This window comes from Siphateles boraxobius, unplaced genomic scaffold (genome assembly GCF_051911475.1).
Source record: "Siphateles boraxobius isolate OS27281-9 unplaced genomic scaffold, OSU_SipBor_1 257, whole genome shotgun sequence".
In the NCBI taxonomy this organism is placed as follows: domain Eukaryota; kingdom Metazoa; phylum Chordata; class Actinopteri; order Cypriniformes; family Leuciscidae; genus Siphateles; species Siphateles boraxobius.
Window position 1 is genome coordinate 170,001 of NW_027508873.1, and position 19,419 is coordinate 189,419.

General features: G+C 48.5%; 1 protein-coding gene across 3 annotated transcripts in view; it reads left to right on the top strand.

Annotated features, from left to right (window-relative positions):
* Nucleotides 1-19,419, top strand: part of ptpn12 (protein tyrosine phosphatase non-receptor type 12) — a 37,012-nt gene that overhangs the window by 6,844 nt on the left and 10,749 nt on the right. For all 3 annotated transcript variants that reach the window (XR_013207212.1, XM_077244007.1, XM_077244006.1), the window contains exons 2-10: nucleotides 5,553-5,661; nucleotides 5,837-5,913; nucleotides 6,187-6,282; nucleotides 12,603-12,641; nucleotides 15,222-15,293; nucleotides 15,733-15,792; nucleotides 15,886-16,028; nucleotides 19,014-19,080; nucleotides 19,266-19,343. Coding sequence is in view for 2 of the 3 variants with exons in the window: in XM_077244007.1 (XP_077100122.1) it covers nucleotides 5,553-5,661; nucleotides 5,837-5,913; nucleotides 6,187-6,282; nucleotides 12,603-12,641; nucleotides 15,222-15,293; nucleotides 15,733-15,792; nucleotides 15,886-16,028; nucleotides 19,014-19,080; nucleotides 19,266-19,343 (741 nt within the window). In the remaining variant the exon portion in view is untranslated. The remainder of the gene's footprint in view (nucleotides 1-5,552; nucleotides 5,662-5,836; nucleotides 5,914-6,186; nucleotides 6,283-12,602; nucleotides 12,642-15,221; nucleotides 15,294-15,732; nucleotides 15,793-15,885; nucleotides 16,029-19,013; nucleotides 19,081-19,265; nucleotides 19,344-19,419) is intronic.

Here is a 19,419-nt window from a genome sequence, read left to right on the forward strand (position 1 = left end):
GTGTGTGTGTGTTCAGCGTGTGTGTGTGTTCAGCGTGTGTGTGTGTTCAGCGTGTGTGTGTGTTCAGCGTGTGTGTGTGTTCAGTGTGTGTGTGCTCAGTGTGTGTGTGTTCAGTGTGTGTGTGTTCAGTGTGTGTGTGTGTTCAGTGTGTGTGTTCAGTGTGTCTGTGTGTGTGTGTGTTCAGCAAGTGTGTGCTCAGCGTGTGTTCAGTGTGTGTGTGTGTGTGTGTGTGTGTTCAGCAGGTGTGTGTTCAGCAGGTGTGTGTTCAGCAGGTGTGTGTTCAGCAGGTGTGTTCAGTGTGTGTGTGTGTGTGTTCAGTGTGTGTGTGTGTGTTCAGTGTGTGTGTGTTCAGTGTGTGTGTGTTCAGCAGGTGTGTGTTCAGCAGGTGTGTGTTCAGCAGGTGTGTGTGTGTTCAGCAGGTGTGTGTGTTCAGCGTGTGTGTGTTCAGCGTGTGTGTGTTCAGCGTGTGTGTGCTCAGCGTGTTTGTGTTCAGTGTGTGTGAGTGTGTTCAGTGTGTGTTCTGTGTGTGTGTTTAGTGTTTGTGTGTTCAGTGTGTGTGTGTGTTGTGTTCAGTGTGTGTGTGTGTTGTGTTCAGTGTGTGTGTGTGTGTGTGTTGTGTTCAGTGTGTGTGTGTGTGTTGTGTTCAGTGTGTGTTGTGTGTTCTGTTCAGTGTGTGTGTGTGTTCAGTGTGTGTGTGTTCAGTGTGTGTGTGTTCAGTGTGTGTGTTCAGTGTGTGTGTTCGTTCTGTGTGTGTGTATGTGTTCTGTGTGTGTGTGTTCGTTCTGTGTGTGTGTGTGTGTTCATTCTGTGTGTGTGTGTTCTGTGTGTGTGTTCAGTGTGTGTGTGTGTTGTGTGTGTTAAGTGTGTGTGTTGTGTCTGGTGTGTCTGTTCAGTGTGTGTGTTCAGTGTGTGTGTGTGTGTGTGTTCACTGTGTGTGTTCTGTGTGTGTTTGTGTTTGTTCAGTGTGTTAAGTGTGTGTGTTCAGTGTGTGTGTGGGTGTGTTGTGTGTGTGTTCAGTGTGTGTGTGTATTTAGTGTGTGTTCAGTGTGTGTGTGTGTGTGTGTGTTCTGTCTGCCTGTGTGTTCTGTCTGTGTGTGTGTGTGGTCTGTGTGTGTGTGTGTGTGTGTTCAGTGGGTGTGTTGTGTGTGTGTTCAGTGTGTGTGTGTGTGTTCTGTCTGTGTCTGTGTTCTGTCTGTGTGTGTGTGTGTGGTCTGTGTGTGTGTGTGTGTGTGGGTGTTCAGTGTGTGTGGGTGTGTTCAGTGTGGGTGGGTGTGTGTGTTCAGTGTGTGTGGGTGTGTTCAGTGTGGGTGTTCAGTGTGTGTGTGAGTGTGTGGGTGTGTTCTGTGTGTGGGTGTGTTCTGTGTGTGTGTGTTCAGTGTGTGTGTGTGTTTGTTCTGTGTGTGTGTTCAGTGTGTGTTCAGTGTGTGTTCAGTGTGTGTTCAGTGTGTGTGTTCAGTGTGTGTTCAGTTTGTGTTCAGTGTGTGTGTGTTCAGTGTGTGTGAGTGTGTTTGTGTGTTCAGTGTGTGTGAGTGTGTTTGTGTGTTCAGTGTGTGTGTTGTGTTCAGTGTGTGTGTGTGTGTGTGTGTGTGTGTGTGTGTTCAGTGTGTGTGTGTGTGTGTGTCTGTTCAGTGTGTGTGTGTGTGTGTGTGTGTGTGTTCAGTGTGTGTGTGTGTTCAGTGTGTGTGTTCTGTGTTTGTGTTCAGTGTGTTCAGTGTGTGTTCTGTGAGTGTGTTCAGTGTTTGTGTGTTCAGTGTGTGTGTGTGTTGTGTTCAGTGTGTGTTGTGTGTTCAATGTGTGTGTGTGTGTTCAGTGTGTTCGTGTTCAGTGTGTGTGTGTGTTCGTGTTCAGCGTGTGTGTGTTCAGTGTGTGTTGAGTGTGTGTGTGTTTAGTGTGTGTGTGTTCTGTGTGTGTGTGTTCTGTGTTTGTGTGTGTGTTCAGTGTGTGTGTGTGTGTGTTCAGTGTGGGTGTGTGTGTGTTCAGTGTGTGTGTGTGTTTTTTCCGTGTATCTGTTCTGTGTGTGTGTGTGTTCAGTGTGTGTGTGTGTGTGTTCACTGTGTGTGTGTGTTCAGTGTGTGTGTGTGTTCAGTGTGTGTTGTGTGTTCAGTGTGTGTGTGTGTGTGTGTGTGTTCAGTGTGTGTGTGTGTGTGTGTGTGTGTGTCTGTTCAGTGTGTGTGTGTGTGTGTGTGTGTGTGTGTTCAGTGTGTGTGTTCTGTGTGTTCAGTGTGTGTTCTGTGAGTGTGTTCAGTGTTTGTGTGTTCAGTGTGTGTGTGTGTTGTGTTCAGTGTGTGTTGTGTGTTCAATGTGTGTGTGTGTGTTCAGTGTGTTCGTGTTCAGTGTGTGTGTGTGTTCGTGTTCAGCGTGTGTGTGTTCAGTGTGTGTTCAGTGTGTGTTGAGTGTGTGTGTGTTTAGTGTGTGTGTGTTCTGTGTGTGTGTGTTCTGTGTTTGTGTGTGTGTTCAGTGTGTGTGTGTTCAGTGTGGGTGTGTGTGTGTTCAGTGTGTGTGTGTGTTTTTTCCGTGTATCTGTTCTGTGTGTTCAGTGTGTGTGTGTTCAGTGTGTGTGTGTTCAGTGTGTGTGTGGGTGTGGGTGTGTGTGTGTTCAGTGTGTGTGTGTGTTTTTTCCGTGTATCTGTTCTGTGTGTGTGTGTGTGTGTGTGTTCAGTGTGTGTGTTCAGTGTGTGTGTTCAGTGTGTGTGTTCAGTGTGTGTGTTCAGTGTGTGTGTGTTCAGTGTGTGTGTGTGTGTGTGTGTGTGTGTGTGTTCAGTGTGTGTGTGTGTGTGTGTTCATTGTGTGTGTGTGTGTGTGTGTGTGTGTGTGTGTTCATTGTGTGTGTTTGTGTGTTCAGTGTGTGTGTGTGTGTGTGTGTGTTCAGTGTGTGTGTGTGTTGTGTGTGTGTGTGTGTGTTTTCAGTGTCTGTGTTTTCAGTTTGTGTGTATGTTTTCAGTGTGTTCAGTGTGTGCGTGTTGTGTGTGTGTGTGTTCAGTGTGTGTGTGTTCAGTGTGTGTGTGTTCTGTGTGTGTGGGTGTGTTGTGTGTGTGTTCAGTGTGTGTTCTGTTTGTGTTGTGGGTGTGTGTTCAGTGTGTGTGTGTTTGTTCTGTGTGTCTGTTCATTGTGTGTGTGTGCCGTGTGTGTGCTCTGTGTGTGTTTTGTGTGTTCAGTGTGTGTGTGTGTTCAGTGTGTGTGTGTGTGTGTGTGTGTGTGTGTGTGTGTGTGTGTTCAGCAGGTGTGTGTGTGTGTGTGTGTGTGTTCAGCAGGTGTGGGTGTGTTTAGTGTGTGTGGGTGTGTTTAGTGTGTGTGGGTGTGTTTAATGGGGCTGGTCTCAGTAATGGGGCTGGTATCAGTAATGGGGCTGGTATCAGTAATGGGGCTGGTATCAGTAATGGGGCTGGTCTCAGTAATGGGGCTGGTCTCAGTAATGGGGCTGGTATCAGTAATGGGGCTGGTCTCAGTAATGGGCTAGTCTCAGTAATGGGGCTGGTCTCAGTAATGGGGCTGGTATCAGTAATGGGGCTGGTATCAGTAATGGGGCTGGTCTCAGTAATGGGGCTGGTCTCAGTAATGGGGCTGGTATCAGTAATGGGGCTGGTATCAGTAATGGGGCTGGTATCAGTAATGGGGCTGGTCTCAGTAATGGGGCTGGTATCAGTAATGGGCTGGTCTCAGTAATGGGCTAGTCTCAGTAATGGGGCTGGTCTCAGTAATGGGGCTGGTATCAGTAATGGGGCTGGTATCAGTAATGGGGCTGGTCTCAGTAATGGGGCTGGTATCAGTAATGGGGCTGGTCTCAGTAATGGGGCTGGTATCAGTAATGGGGCTGGTGTCAGTAATGGGCTGGTCTCAGTAATGGGCTAGTCTCAGTAATGGGGCTGGTCTCAGTAATGGGGCTGGTATCAGTAATGGGGCTGGTATCAGTAATGGGGCTGGTATCAGTAATGGGGCTGGTCTCAGTAATGGGGCTGGTATCAGTAATGGGGCTGGTCTCAGTAATGGGGCTGGTCTCAGTAATGGGGCTGGTATCAGTAATGGGGCTGGTATCAGTAATGGGGCTGGTCTCAGTAATGGGGCTGGTCTCAGTAATGGGGCTGGTCTCAGTAATGGGGCTGGTCTCAGTAATGGGGCTGGTATCAGTAATGGGGCTGGTCTCAGTAATGGGGCTGGTCTCAGTAATGGGGCTGGTCTCAGTAATGGGGCTGGTCTCAGTAATGGGGCTGGTCTCAGTAATGGGGCTGGTCTCAGTAATGGGGCTGGTCTCAGTAATGGGGCTGGTCTCAGTAATGGGGCTGGTATCAGTAATGGGGCTGGTCTCAGTAATGGGGCTGGTCTCAGTAATGGGGCTGGTCTCAGTAATGGGGCTGGTCTCAGTAATGGGGCTGGTCTCAGTAATGGGGCTGGTCTCAGTAATGGGGCTGGTCTCAGTAATGGGGCTGGTATCAGTAATGGGGCTGGTATCAGTAATGGGGCTGGTCTCAGTAATGGGGCTGGTCTCAGTAATGGGGCTAGTCTCAGTAATGGGCTGGTCTCAGTAATGGGGCTAGTCTCAGTAATGGGGCTGGTCTCAGTAATGGGCTAGTCTCAGTATCTGCTGGACGTGTTCAGGGATGTTGAATCCTCTGTGTAAAGGTGGACACAATCCACACGTGATCGAGCCTGTGTGTGTGTGTGTGTGTGTGTCTAACAGCCTCTTAGAGCTCAGCCAATCAGGATGGAGGGTGAGGTGTGAGGGAGGGGCTTTGAGACGCTGCTGTCTGAGATTCATTATAAACTGTTTTAGAGTAACTAGTCTCATGTAATCACACTTTTTGTGTGGTTTGTTGTGAGTGGATTATGGCACAGTAATAGATGGACTGATGTAAACCTGAGCAGAGCGGTCAGTGATCTCCATCACACACTTCTGTTGTGGGTCTGTCTGCAGTGGTTACAGACATATTACATCAGTAGAAGTCTGAGACAGATAAAGGCATGTGTGTGTGTGTGTGTGTGTGATGTGACATGCCCGTCTGCTATGTGGGCGTCGGCTCTGACGGGTGGACCAGGAAATGGACCAATGAGAAGACAACACAGCAGAACTGTGTCATGTCGGCAATTGTTCTTCCCCAACACTGGCAGGAAAGGAAGTATTGCAGCCCACACACACACACACACACACACACACACACACACACACACACACACACACACACACAGCTTCCTATGTTTGGTGAGCCACATGGAGGAGGAGAAAAACAGACATGATGCTTGAACATGCTCACAAGTGAACTAGTGGTTTATTGACAAAGGAATCTACTATATGTGAGAGGATGTTGTGTTGATGTGTGATGTGGATGTGTTGCATAAACATGACAAACACACTAACCTTAACATTCTCACTCTAATAAAGTGCTGATGATCCAAACCTGCAGCTGATCTGAGAATCTCTGCAGTAACTTCTGTTTCTCGGCTCTGTTCGCACTCACTCCTCCTGCGTCTGAAGCGCTGAACTTGTTTCCTCTGCCGTAAATGTCTGTGGCTAAACACAATCTTTCTTCTGTTAAAGCTGTTCTGTGTGTCTTTTGCAGAGATTACGCCGATTATCAACCAAATACAGAACAGAGAAGATCTACCCCACTAATGTAGGAGAGCAGGAGGAAAACGTGAAGAAGAACCGATACAAGGACATTCTGCCGTGTGAGTAAACGTTCATGATCCAGCGCTAACATGTGTCTGTCTGAGATCACACGAGTGATGTTTGTTCTTGAACAGAGATAAACATGAGGATGATGATAGTGTGAGGAAGGCTTGTGTTGTTGTTTTTGGTGTGTGTGTGTATATTTGCTGACACTGTCTTTCTCTCGCACATCAGTCGACCACAGTCGTGTGAAGATGACGTTAAAAACATCCAACCAGGACACAGATTACATCAATGCAAACTTCATCAAGGTACTGAAGACTTCCTGTCTCTGCAGACGCCCCTCAGCGTGTGTGTGTCTGTGTGTGAGAGTGTGTGTGAATGCAGACACATATATCAGTGCAATCGCAGTTACTCTCCATTCAACAGCTGTTTGCTTTCTTGACTCTTGAACTGAAGTGTTTCTTATAATTTGCCCTGATGTGACATAAATAAACATTATCTAGAATCTCGCTTAAACAATCTGATGAAGCCGTGGAGACTGTAGATTGCGTGTGGTTGATCGTGTGTGTTTGTGTGTGCAGGGAATAGACGGACCGGAGGCCTACATAGCCACTCAGGGGCCGCTGCCCAACACTGTGCTGGACTTCTGGAGGATGATCTGGGAATACAGGGTTGCGGTGAGTGATTCTGCTGTGAGCGCGAGTGAGTGAGAGAGCGCGAGTGAGAGAGCGCGAGTGAGAGAGCGCGAGTGAGAGAGCGCGAGCGAGAGAGCGCGAGTGAGAGAGCGCGAGTGAGAGAGCGCGAGTGAGAGAGCGCGAGCGAGAGAGCGCGAGCGAGAGAGCGCCAGTGAGAGAGCGCGAGCGAGTGAGAGAGCGCGAGCGAGTGAGAGAGCGTGAGTGAGTGAGTGAGAGAGCGTGAGTGAGTGAGTGAGAGAGCGTGAGTGAGTGAGTGAGAGAGCGTGAGTGAGTGAGTGAGAGAGCGTGAGTGAGTGAGTGAGAGAGCGTGAGTGAGTGAGAGCGTGAGTGAGTGAGAGCGTGAGTGAGTGAGAGAGCGTGAGTGAGTGAGAGAGCGTGAGTGAGTGAGAGAGCGTGAGTGAGAGAGCGTGAGTGAGTGAGTGAGAGAGCGTGAGTGAGTGAGAGAGCGTGAGTGAGTGAGAGAGCGTGAGTGAGTGAGAGAGCGTGAGTGAGTGAGAGAGCGTGAGTGAGTGAGAGAGCGTGAGTGAGTGAGAGAGCGTGAGTGAGTGAGTGAGAGAGCGTGAGTGAGAGAGCGTGAGTGAGTGAGTGAGAGAGCGTGAGTGAGAGAGCGTGAGAGCGTGAGTGAGAGAGCGTGAGAGCGTGAGTGAGTGAGCGAGAGAGCGTGAGTGAGTGAGCGAGAGAGCGTGAGTGAGAGAGCGTGAGAGCGTGAGTGAGTGAGCGAGAGAGCGTGAGTGAGTGAGCGAGAGAGCGTGAGTGAGTGAGTGAGAGAGCGTGAGTGAGTGAGTGAGTGAGAGAGCGTGAGTGAGTGAGTGAGTGAGAGAGCGTGAGTGAGTGAGTGAGTGAGAGAGCGTGAGTGAGAGAGCGTGAGTGAGAGAGCGCGAGCGGGCGAGTGAGAGAGCGCGAGCGGGCGAGTGAGAGAGCGCGAGCGGGCGAGTGAGAGAGCGCGAGCGAGTGGGAGAGCGCGAGCGAGAGAGCGCGAGTGAGTGAGCGCGAGCGAGTGGGAGAGCGCGAGCGAGTGGGAGAGCGCGAGCGAGGGAGAGCGCGAGAGCGCGAGCGAGTGAGAGAGCGTGAGCGAGTGAGAGAGCGTGAGTGAGAGAGCGTGAGTGAGAGAGCGTGAGAGAGCGCGAGTGAGCGAGAGGGCGCGAGTGAGCGAGAGGGCGCGAGTGAGCGAGAGGGCGCGAGTGAGCGAGAGGGCGCGAGTGAGCGAGAGGGCGCGAGTGAGCGAGAGGGCGCGAGTGAGCGAGAGGGCGCGAGTGAGCGAGAGAGCGCGAGTGAGCGACTGAGAGAACGTGAGAGAGTGAGAGAGCGTGAGTGAGTGAGAGAGCGTGAGTGAGTGAGAGAGCGTGAGTGAGAGAGCGTGAGTGAGTGAGAGAGCGTGAGTGAGTGAGAGAGCGTGAGTGAGTGAGAGAGCGTGAGTGAGTGAGAGAGCGTGAGTGAGCGAGAGAGCGTGAGTGAGCGAGAGAGCGTGAGTGAGAGAGCGTGAGAGCGTGAGTGAGAGAGCGTGAGAGCGTGAGAGCGTGAGTGAGAGAGCGTGAGAGCGTGAGTGAGAGAGCGTGAGAGCGTGAGTGAGAGAGCGTGAGTGAGAGAGCGTGAGTGAGAGAGCGTGAGTGAGAGAGCGTGAGTGAGAGAGCGTGAGTGAGAGAGCGTGAGTGAGAGAGCGTGAGTGAGTGAGTGAGAGAGCGTGAGTGAGTGAGAGAGCGTGAGTGAGTGAGAGAGCGTGAGTGAGTGAGAGAGCGTGAGTGAGTGAGAGAGCGTGAGTGAGAGAGCGTGAGTGAGTGGGAGAGCGTGAGTGAGTGGGAGAGCGTGAGTGAGTGGGAGAGCGTGAGTGAGTGGGAGAGCGTGAGTGAGTGAGAGAGCGTGAGTGAGTGAGAGAGCGTGAGTGAGTGAGAGAGCGTGAGAGCGTGAGTGATTCTGCTGTGAGCGCGAGTGAGTGAGAGAGCGCGAGTGAGAGAGCGCGAGTGAGAGAGCGCGAGTGAGAGAGCGCGAGTGAGAGAGCGCGAGTGAGAGAGCACGAGAGAGCGCGAGTGAGTGAGAGAGCGCGAGTGAGTGAGAGAGCGTGAGTGAGTGAGAGAGCGCGAGCGAGAGAGCACGAGAGAGCGCGAGTGAGAGAGCGTGAGTGAGTGAGAGAGCGTGAGTGAGAGAGCGTGAGAGCGTGAGTGAGAGAGCGTGAGAGCGTGAGTGAGAGAGTGCGAGCGAGTGAGAGAGCGCGAGCGAGTGAGAGAGCGCGAGCGGGCGAGTGAGAGAGCGCGAGCGAGTGGGAGAGCGCGAGAGCGTGAGTGAGCGAGAGAGCGTGAGTGAGCGAGAGAGCGCGAGCGAGCGAGAGAGCGCGAGCGAGAGAGCGCGAGCGAGCGAGAGAGCGTGAGTGAGAGAGCGTGAGTGAGAGAGCGTGAGTGAGAGAGCGTGAGTGAGAGAGCGTGAGTGAGAGAGCGTGAGTGAGAGAGCGTGAGTGAGAGAGCGTGAGTGAGAGAGCGTGAGTGAGAGCGTGAGTGAGAGAGCGTGAGTGAGAGAGCGTGAGTGAGTGAGAGAGCGCGAGTGAGTGAGAGAGCGTGAGTGAGAGCGTGAGTGAGAGCGTGAGTGAGAGAGAGAGCGTGAGTGAGAGAGAGAGCGTGAGTGAGAGAGAGAGCGTGAGTGAGTGAGAGAGCGTGAGTGAGAGAGCGTGAGTGAGTGAGAGAGCGTGAGTGAGTGAGAGAGCGTGAGTGAGTGAGAGAGCGTGAGTGAGTGAGAGAGCGTGAGTGAGTGAGAGAGCGTGAGTGAGTGAGAGAGCGTGAGTGAGTGAGAGAGCGTGAGTGAGTGAGAGAGCGTGAGTGAGTGAGAGAGCGTGAGTGAGTGAGAGAGCGTGAGAGCGTGAGTGAGTGAGAGAGCGTGAGAGCGTGAGTGAGTGAGAGAGCGTGAGCGTGAGTGAGTGAGAGAGAGCGTGAGTGAGAGAGCGTGAGTGAGTGAGAGAGCGTGAGTGAGTGAGAGAGCGTGAGTGAGTGAGAGAGCGTGAGGGAGTGAGAGAGCGTGAGGGAGTGAGAGAGCGTGAGTGAGAGAGCGTGAGAGCGTGAGAGAGCGCGAGTGAGAGAGCGTGAGTGAGAGCGTGAGTGAGTGAGAGAGCGTGAGTGAGTGAGAGAGCGTGAGTGAGAGCGTGAGTGAGTGTGAGAGCGTGAGTGAGTGAGAGAGCGTGAGTGAGAGAGCGTGAGTGAGTGAGAGAGCGTGAGTGAGTGAGAGAGCGTGAGTGAGTGAGAGAGCGTGAGAGCGTGAGTGAGTGAGAGAGCGTGAGAGCGTGAGTGAGTGAGAGAGCGTGAGTGAGTGAGAGAGAGCGTGAGAGAGCGTGAGTGAGAGAGCGTGAGAGAGAGCGTGAGAGAGAGCGTGAGTGAGAGAGCGTGAGAGAGAGCGTGAGAGAGAGCGTGAGTGAGTGAGAGAGAGCGTGAGTGAGAGAGCGTGAGAGAGAGCGTGAGAGCGTGAGTGAGTGAGAGAGCGTGAGAGCGTGAGTGAGAGAGCGTGAGTGAGAGAGCGTGAGTGAGAGAGCGTGAGTGAGAGAGCGTGAGTGAGAGAGCGTGAGTGAGAGAGCGTGAGTGAGTGAGAGAGCGTGAGTGAGAGAGCGTGAGTGAGTGAGAGAGCGTGAGTGAGTGAGAGAGCGTGAGTGAGAGAGCGTGAGAGAGTGAGAGAGCGCGACTGAGTGAGAGAGCGTGAGAGAGTGAGAGAGCGCGACTGAGTGAGTGAGCGCGAGAGAGTGAGAGAGCGCGAGTGAGAGAGCGAGAGTGAGTGAGAGAGCGCGAGAGAGTGAGAGAGCGCGAGTGAGTGAGAGCGCGAGAGAGTGAGAGAGCGAGAGTGAGTGAGAGAGCGTGAGTGAGTGAGAGAGCGTGATTGAGTGAGAGAGCGTGAGTGAGTGAGAGAGCGTGAGTGAGAGAGCGCGAGAGAGTGAGAGAGCGTGAGTGAGAGAGCGTGAGTGAGTGAGAGAGCGTGATTGAGTGAGAGCGTGATTGAGTGAGAGAGCGTGAGTGAGAGAGCGCGAGAGAGTGAGAGAGCGCGAGTGAGAGAGCGAGAGTGAGTGAGAGAGCGCGAGTGAGAGAGCGAGAGTGAGTGAGAGAGCGCGAGAGAGTGAGAGAGCGCGAGAGAGTGAGAGAGCGAGAGTGAGTGAGAGAGCGTGATTGAGTGAGAGAGCGTGAGTGAGAGAGCGCGAGAGAGTGAGAGAGCGTGAGTGAGAGAGCGAGAGTGAGTGAGAGAGCGCGAGAGAGTGAGAGAGCGCGAGAGAGTGAGAGAGCGCGAGTGAGAGAGCGAGAGTGAGTGAGAGAGCGCGAGTGAGTGAGAGAGCGAGAGTGAGTGAGAGAGCGCGAGTGAGAGAGCGAGAGTGAGTGAGAGAGCGCGAGTGAGTGAGAGAGCGCGAGTGAGTGAGCGAGAGTGAGTGAGAGAGCGCGAGTGAGTGAGAGAGCGAGAGTGAGTGAGAGAGCGCGAGTGAGAGAGCGAGAGTGAGTGAGAGAGCGCGAGAGAGTGAGAGAGCGCGAGTGAGAGAGCGAGAGTGAGTGAGAGAGCGCGAGTGAGTGAGAGAGCGCGAGTGAGTGAGAGAGCGCGAGTGAGTGAGAGAGCGCGAGTGAGTGAGAGAGCGCGAGTGAGCGAGAGAGCGCGAGTGAGCGAGAGAGCGAGAGTGAGCGAGAGAGCGCGAGTGAGCGAGAGAGAGTGAGAGAGCGCGAGAGAGTGAGAGAGCGCGAGAGAGCGTGAGAGCGCGAGAGAGAGTGAGTGTGAGTGCTCTTCAACTCCTCCATCAGACTACACCCCCCGCTGACCACAGCTACAGCCCCAAAACTATTGTTAAAGAAATACACACACATCTAAAAGACACTCATGAGTCACTAAAAGCAAGTTTTGACCTCCAGAATAAACTCCAATGTTACTCGACCCTCAATAGAACTACTAAATTGGCCAGTTATCCGTTTTTTAAACATTTAAAGGAAGACAAATCCTCTCCAAATACAGATTAAGTGACCATGATCTAGAGATAGAGAGAGGAAGACATAGACACTGGACAGAGAGAGAGCAGAGGTGTGTGTGTGTGTGTGTGTGTGTGTGTGTGTGTGTGTGTGTGTGTGTGTGTGGACAGAGAGAGAGTAGAGGATCTGTAGACACTGTGATCTATAGCACATAGAGGATGAGGAACGCTTTCTGCTCTTCTGTTCAAAATACACCGATATAAGAGAAACTTTTATGCCCAGATTTTATATTTTGATCCCATCATTCTTTGAACTGTGATAGTACAGCTGCACTAGCGGCTAAATATGTGCTAGATATTCACAATGCCAGAGACCGCTAATTTTCTAGAGCAGGGGTTCTCGAACTTTTGTGTGTGTGGGCCACTATTTGTAATCAAGAATTTTCGCAGACCACCTCATAATACACATAATAAAATATGTCTACACACATAATATATCCTACCTGAATTAATCCGCACCTCTAAATAGGCTTACTAGCACTAAAACTATAACTGGTCATCACATCAGTACAACAGGCTCGTTAAAAGAAAGTTTACTAAACACAACGGCTGCCGCATATTTTATTTATTTACTCAAGCGCTCGAGGGCATAATCAGGGGGGAAGTGGGGGTGTTTCATGACAAATGTTTTTTTTTTTCATTAATTTTTTTGTTAAATCTTACCCAGATACAATCGTGCTATTTTCTGATTGGTTATTGTGTAGCTCGACGAACAACACCAGGGGAGACGCGCTTGATTCCTGACGGTTCATAGTTAGAGCGGCGCGGTCAGAGAAATGTTGGGCGCTGCGGCATATTAAATATATTATAAATAGTTTTTCTGCATGAGAAATACAATGTGTGGCGGGAGTGCGTGACAAAAGACCGAAATGAGTGACTGTCACACTTGAGAGCCCTGATGAAGAACCGGTTGCTATCCACCGATCCATGTTGTGGCTCTAACGGCACTGAACTTGAACGTCACGGCCGAGCGCCACAAGCCTATTTTAGTAATCGCACAATAACTTGACAATTTTATTTAAATTTTATATCAATATAGGCCTACATATTCTTTTTACTTTTTATTTTTTTATGGGAATTTCCTGGTAAAATGAAGGTAAAAAAATATTATTTTATATTTTATTTTGCCTTTCCACGGACCACCTGCAGTACCCTGACGGACAAATAGTGGTCCGCGGACCACAGTTTTAGAATTGCTGCTCTAGAGTGACCCACTGTATCTATTTATGTGTAAATAGATGTGTGATTTATGTATCTATAGTTTGAGTGTGAGTGAGAGAGAGAGGGAGAGTGAGTGTGAGTTCTCATAAGTGACGCATGGCCCTCTGTTCTGCAGGTCATCATGATGGCGTGTCGAGAGTTTGAGATGGGACGGGTAAGGATGAATTCAGTGAGGATTCTGTTCAGTCATAAAAGCTCAGGTTCACAGTAGAGCTGGGTATTGACACAAATCTCATGATTCGATTCTGACTCGATTCGATTCTGACTCAATTCCATATAGATTATTTTGCATATATATCAGATACAGTACATGGAAAATGTTCTCAAGAAAAAATATCTCAACCAATGCTGTAAACTCTAAATAGTAGTCAGTCAGTACATTACTATAATACTGAAGGTTATACTAAACTGATTTGTATACAAACACTTAAATATGATCACTTCCATCTTGGATATGATCGCTTGGACTCACTCACTCAATCTCACACCCCCACTCTCACTCTCTCACACTCTCTCTCACACTCTCTCTCACACTCTCTCTCACACTCTCTCTCACACTCACTCTCACACTCTCTCTCACACTCTCTCTCACACTCTCTCTCACACTCTCTCTCACACTCACTCTCACACTCACTCTCACACTCACTCTCACACTCTCTCTCTCACACTCACTCTCACACTCACTCTCACACTCTCTCTCACACTCTCTCACACTCACACTCACTCTCACACTCACTCTCACACTCTCTCTCACACTCACTCTCACACTCTCGCTCACACTCTCTCTCACACTCTCTCTCACACTCTCTCTCACACTCTCTTTCACACTCTCTCTCACACTCTCTCTCACACTCTCTCTCACACTCTCTCTCACACTCACTCTCTCACTCACTCTCACACTCACTCTCTCACTCACACTCTCTCACTCACACTCTCTCACTCACACTCACTCTCACACTCACTCTCACACTCACTCTCACACTCACTCTCACACACTCTCTCACACTCTCTCTCACACTCACTCTCACACTCACTCTCTCACTCACACTCTCTCACTCACACTCTCTCACTCACACTCTCTCACTCACACTCACTCTCACACTCACTCTCACACTCACTCTCACACTCACTCTCACACACTCTCTCACACTCTCTCTCACACTCACTCTCACACTCACTCTCACTCTCTCACTCACTCACACTCTCTCTCACACTCTCTCTCACACTCAGTCTCACTCTCACACACTCTCTCACACTCTCTCTCACACTCAATCTCTCTCTCTCACACTCTCTCTCACACTCTCTCTCACACTCTCTCTCACACACTCTCTCACACTCTCTCTCACACTCACTCTCACTCACTCTCACTCACTCTCACTCACTCACACTCACTCACATTCTCACTCACATTCTCACTCACATTCTCACTCACATTCTCACTCACATTCTCACTCACATTCTCACTCACATTCTCACTCACATTCTCACTCACATTCTCACTCTCTCTCACACTCACACTCTCTCACACTCTCTCACACTCACTGTCACACTCACACTCACTCACACTCTCACACTCACTGTCACTCTCTCACACGAACTCACACTCTCACTCACACTTTGTCACACTCACTCTCACTCTCTCACACTCACTCTCACACTCTCTCACACTCACTCTCACACTCTCTCACACTCTCTCACACTCTCTCACACTCTCTCACACTCACTCTCACACTCTCTCACACTCACTCTCACACTCTCTCACACTCTCTCACACTCACTCTCACACTCTCACACTCACTACCACACTCACTCTCACATTCAGTCTCACTCTCACACTCTCTCACACTCACTCTCACACTGACACTCTCTCACACTCACTCTCACACTCTCTCACACTCACTCTCACACTGACATTCTCTCACACTCTCTCACACTCACTCTCACAGTCTCTCACTCTCACACTCTCTCACACTCTCTCACACTCTCTCACACTCTCTCACACTCTCTCACACTCTCTCACACTCACTACCACACTCACTCTCACACTCACTCTTACAGTCTCTCACTCTCACACTCTCTCACTCTCACACTCACTACCACACTCACTCTCACATTCAGTCTCACTCTCACACTCTCTCACACTCACTCTCACACTGACACTCTCTCACACTCACTCTCACACTCTCTCACACTCACTCTCACACTGACACTCTCTCACACTCTCTCACACTCACTCTCACAGTCTCTCACACTCACTCTCACACTCTCTCACACTCTCTCACACTCACTACCACACTCACTCTCACACTCACTCTCACACTCACTCTCACAGTCTCTCACACTCTCTCACACTCTCTCACACTCTCACACTCTCTCACACTCTCTCACACTCTCACACTCTCACACTCACTACCACACTCACTCTCACATTCAGTCTCACTCTCACACTCACACTCACTCTCACACTCTCTCTCACATTCAGTCTCACACTCACTCTCACTCTCTCTCTCACACTCACTCTCTCTCTCACACTCACTCACTAGAAAGATTGATAGACTCACTTGATGGATTGATTCAAACATGCTTTAAATATTGAAAAATATAAAAAATTATAACGAATATGGTGCACATATTTATCAGAATGCTCCTCTCTAAAAAACAAAAAAGGAGATTATTTTTTCCCCAGCTCTAGTTCACAGACACAAACATGTTCTTCACTCCCTTTCGTCTGCAGAAGAAGTGTGAGCGTTATTTCCCTGTGTTCGGAGACGAGCCCGTGACGTTCGGCCCCTTCAAGATCTCCTGTGTGAGTCCACATTAGTCTTCCCAAACGTGATCTGAGGAACTTTCGCATGTGGGATTTCATTGAATATGTATCTGATTTTCCCCTCAATGCTCCTCACTGTGAGCAGCGCTCAGACTTACTGTGATTTTTCAAAATTTCTCTAATAAATTCAGCACATTATGGTTGAAAACATTTACTTTTTTGCTAACAAATTTAGTTCCTATTATCTGATTTAAAGATTTTTTTAGATTTTTATGTACGAGTAGTTTCGTGTGTTAGTGCTCTTTACATTAAACCGCATCTCAAGCAGGTTCATGGAGATCTGAGAATGTAATTCAGACGTAATCAGAGTCTCTGATATGGGCTTCATTTAAAATACCACATGAACAACCTTCTAAAAACTAAATCTCATTTGGGACGAGCCATTAGGAATCAATAAAGACAAAAGTTTGATTTTCAGGAATCTGAGCAGCCAAGGACGGATTATGTCATCCGGACACTTGCAGTGGAGTTTGATCACGTGAGTCTCTCTCTCTGTGTGTGTGTGTGTGTGTGTGTCTCTCTCTCTCCATCTGTCTGTTGTATCAGTGTCTGTGTTTCTCTCGTCTTTCAGGAAACCCGTAGAGTGACTCAGTTCCATTATGTGAACTGGCCGGATCACGACGTCCCTTCATCATTCGATTCCATCTTGGATATGATCGCTCTGATGAGGGAATATCAGGAGCATGATGACGTTCCCATCTGTGTCCATTGCAGGTATCCGATCCACTCGTGTCTGATGGTCTTGTGTTCAGAAAGACTTCTTATATATTCTTAATTAACCTCAAGCAGTCTTGATTTCCTCTGGTAATGATTGTGAGCCGATGTGGACGTTCCTCAGACGGACAGACACACACATGCTCTTATGATGAACGGTAGCGGTGACTCTCCCCGGCTTCGTTCTGATAGGTAATAATCACAGATTAATGACAGGCTGAGGTTTAGGTAAAAGACGGCAAGAAAGGGAACTGCGCTGCTCTTTTCTCCTCTATAGTGTCGTATATCGAGTGAAATGTTTGTGAAACAAGAACAAATGTGGGCGGGGCTTGATTGTGTCTGTGGAATGGATTGGATGGTTGTGGTTGTTTTGCTATTGGGTGATCTCATGTGAGTGACAGGTTATAGACCCGCCCACATCATCAGAGAAGAGATGCTGCAAGAGAAACTTATTCTGATTCAAGATTATTAGGGGCCAAGCACCGAAGGTGCGGAGGCACTTATTGTAATTCTGCTTCTGCTTCTTCTTCTGCTTCTTCTTCTGCTTCTTCTTCTTCCGACTGGGCGTCTATGGCAGCCCATAGAACCGTTTGCGGAAAAGTTGTTTTGGTTTGACATTCTGATAGAGGACAGTCCCAACATTAAATACATCAATTTTGGTGTCTCTAACTCATTTCCTCTAGCGCCACCACCTGTCCAAAATTTCACTTTTATTATGCTAATAACTTTTGAACCGTGAGGCATATCAACAAAATTATTTTCCCCTCTGATTCCAGAGCTCATGACGATTCGATTGCACCCTATGATGTCATTTTCCGTCATAAAAATATGGCCGCCATTTGTAATTGTTCAAAACAACTACTTTTTCGAACTGCTCCTAGGGCGATGCTCCGATTGCCACGAAAATTGATCCAGATTATCTCCAGAGCATGCCGACAAAAAGTTATTAGATTCATGTTGATTCGTCAAACCGTTTTGGATAAACGCACGAACAAATTTTACGTAGCGCTTACAAAAACAGACGTAAGGCTGTATCTCCGCAACGCTTTATCGTATTAAGACCAAACTTGGTACATGTCATCACAAGCATGACCTGAGGCTACATGCTGCATTTCGGCGCAGCGCCACCTACTGGTCCGGAGATACAGAAAATGGCTATTTTTGCTTATAACTTCTGAACGTTTTGTCCAAAAATCATAAAAGTGTTCTCTTTAGATTCAGGGCGTCACGATGAGTCGACTGATATCCAATTTTCCCAGATCGGCTATTTTGGCTGTCGGCCATTTTGAATAATGTGATAAAATGCTGTATTTTCTGAACGAATGAACGAATTGTTATGAAACTCGGTATGGGTCATCGGTACGATGCCCTGAAGGAGCCTGAGAAGTTTCGAAACAGCGCCACCTAGTGGTAAAATTTATTTTTCAAATGCTTATTACTCTGGCTGTGGTTGACTGATTTTCACTGGAGTCATCTCGTTAGGTTCCTGAATCCTTGCCGAGTCCACAGATACCAAACATGCTAGGTTTCGCCTTACGGTTTGTATAGCGTTTTGATTTAGCGCTTAAAAAACATTTGCCGATATCTTCGAAACCGTTAGTCCAATCGAGACGAAACCACCGTCAGAAGTTTGGAAACATAGGTCGCTGGCAATAAACTAAAACCCAAATGCCAAAATATTGATAGTAAGGGGTAGTAAAATTCAATCAAAGTCATGTGTCAGTCATTTTTGACGTGTTTTTTCATATAAATGTCTATAACTCCGAAGAGAATTTAGATATTTTCACCAAATTAGGCACACATGTATGGGCTCATTCTCAGGACACATGAAAAAAATTGTGGGATTTTGCCTCTTGGTGGCGCTATAATACAACAAAACATGAAATTCCCATTGACTTCAATACAGGTTTTTGATGTAAAATGCTATACTTAACAAATGCATTGCTGTAACATTATGAAACTCAGAATTTCCCACCAGCATCATCCCCTGAAGGTACTCAAAGGATTTCGAGACAGCGCCACCTGTTGGTCAAAAGTTAAAATTAAATTTCCAAAAATGCTAATTACTTTTGAATAAATCTTCCTATTGTAATGACACTGGTTTTAATTGATTCCTTAGGTCATGCCGAGAACATAGATACCAAGTTTGACGTATTTAGCCAAACTTCCTGTCCGCCATCTTGATTTTCATTCTATTCCTACTTTTTCAAACTCCTCCTAGACCGTTTGTCCGATTTTCGCCAAAATCGTATCGTATCATCTCCAGACAGTGCCGACTAAAAGTTATGGATTTCGTGTTGATAGACAAAACCGTTTTCGTATACCGCAGCATCAAACTTTAGGCATGCTGCCAAAATGACTATTCAGGCTTTATCTCTGCAATGCCTTCACATTTTGGAACCAAATTTTGTATGTGTCATTGTCACCTCACTCTGACCACATCACATCGATTTCGTAACTGCGCCACCTATAGATCGAAAGTGATAAACCATTAAATCATCTTATGAGTTACTTTATATATGATTTTTCAGCCATTTGCCCAAAATCCTCTTAAAATGTCTCTAATTTCTCCTTGCTGCAGTTGGTTTGACTCTCCCAGCCATGATGGCATGTCTTATCGTCTGCTTTTGCACTTGGCCCCGTAATGGCTGCTTGCAGCTATATTTAACACATAAATCATTCACAATAAACACTACAATATTACATAAATCAAGATTTGCCTATTGAGATTTCACTATGATTTTAAGTCAGGTGTTTATGGGCTCAGAATGGGTTATATCATATTAGAGTCTGAGTTCAGGAGCTGATGGGAAGAAACTGATCCCGAGTCTGTTAGTGATGATGATGATGAACAGATGCGGATGGGTGAGAAGTGCGAGCGATGGCCTTCTGATCTGTGCTGTATAATGTGTGTACTAGTTTGATATGTAATGACTGTGTGTGATCAGTGTGTGACTGCGTGTGTGTGTGTGTTTGTGTTGACAGCGCCGGCTGTGGGCGAACAGGAGCCATCTGTGCCATCGACTACACCTGGAACCTGCTGAAAGCTGGGGTAACGCACACACACACACATATGCACGCACACACACACACACATATATGCACGCACGCACACAATCACACACACACACACACACACACATATATGCATGCACGCACACACACATATGCACACACTGTCTCACACACACACTTGAGTCTGCCGCTGAAGTGATGATATCACTGTGTTTTTTGCAGAGAATTCCTGAAGATTTTAACGTGTTCCAGCTGATTCAGGAGATGAGGACGCAGCGGCATTCTGCAGTTCAGACCAAAGTAAATAAACACCTCACACACAATAACTTACAGGCTCAGTGTATTAAATAAAAACTTTGCGTTCACGCCTCTGACC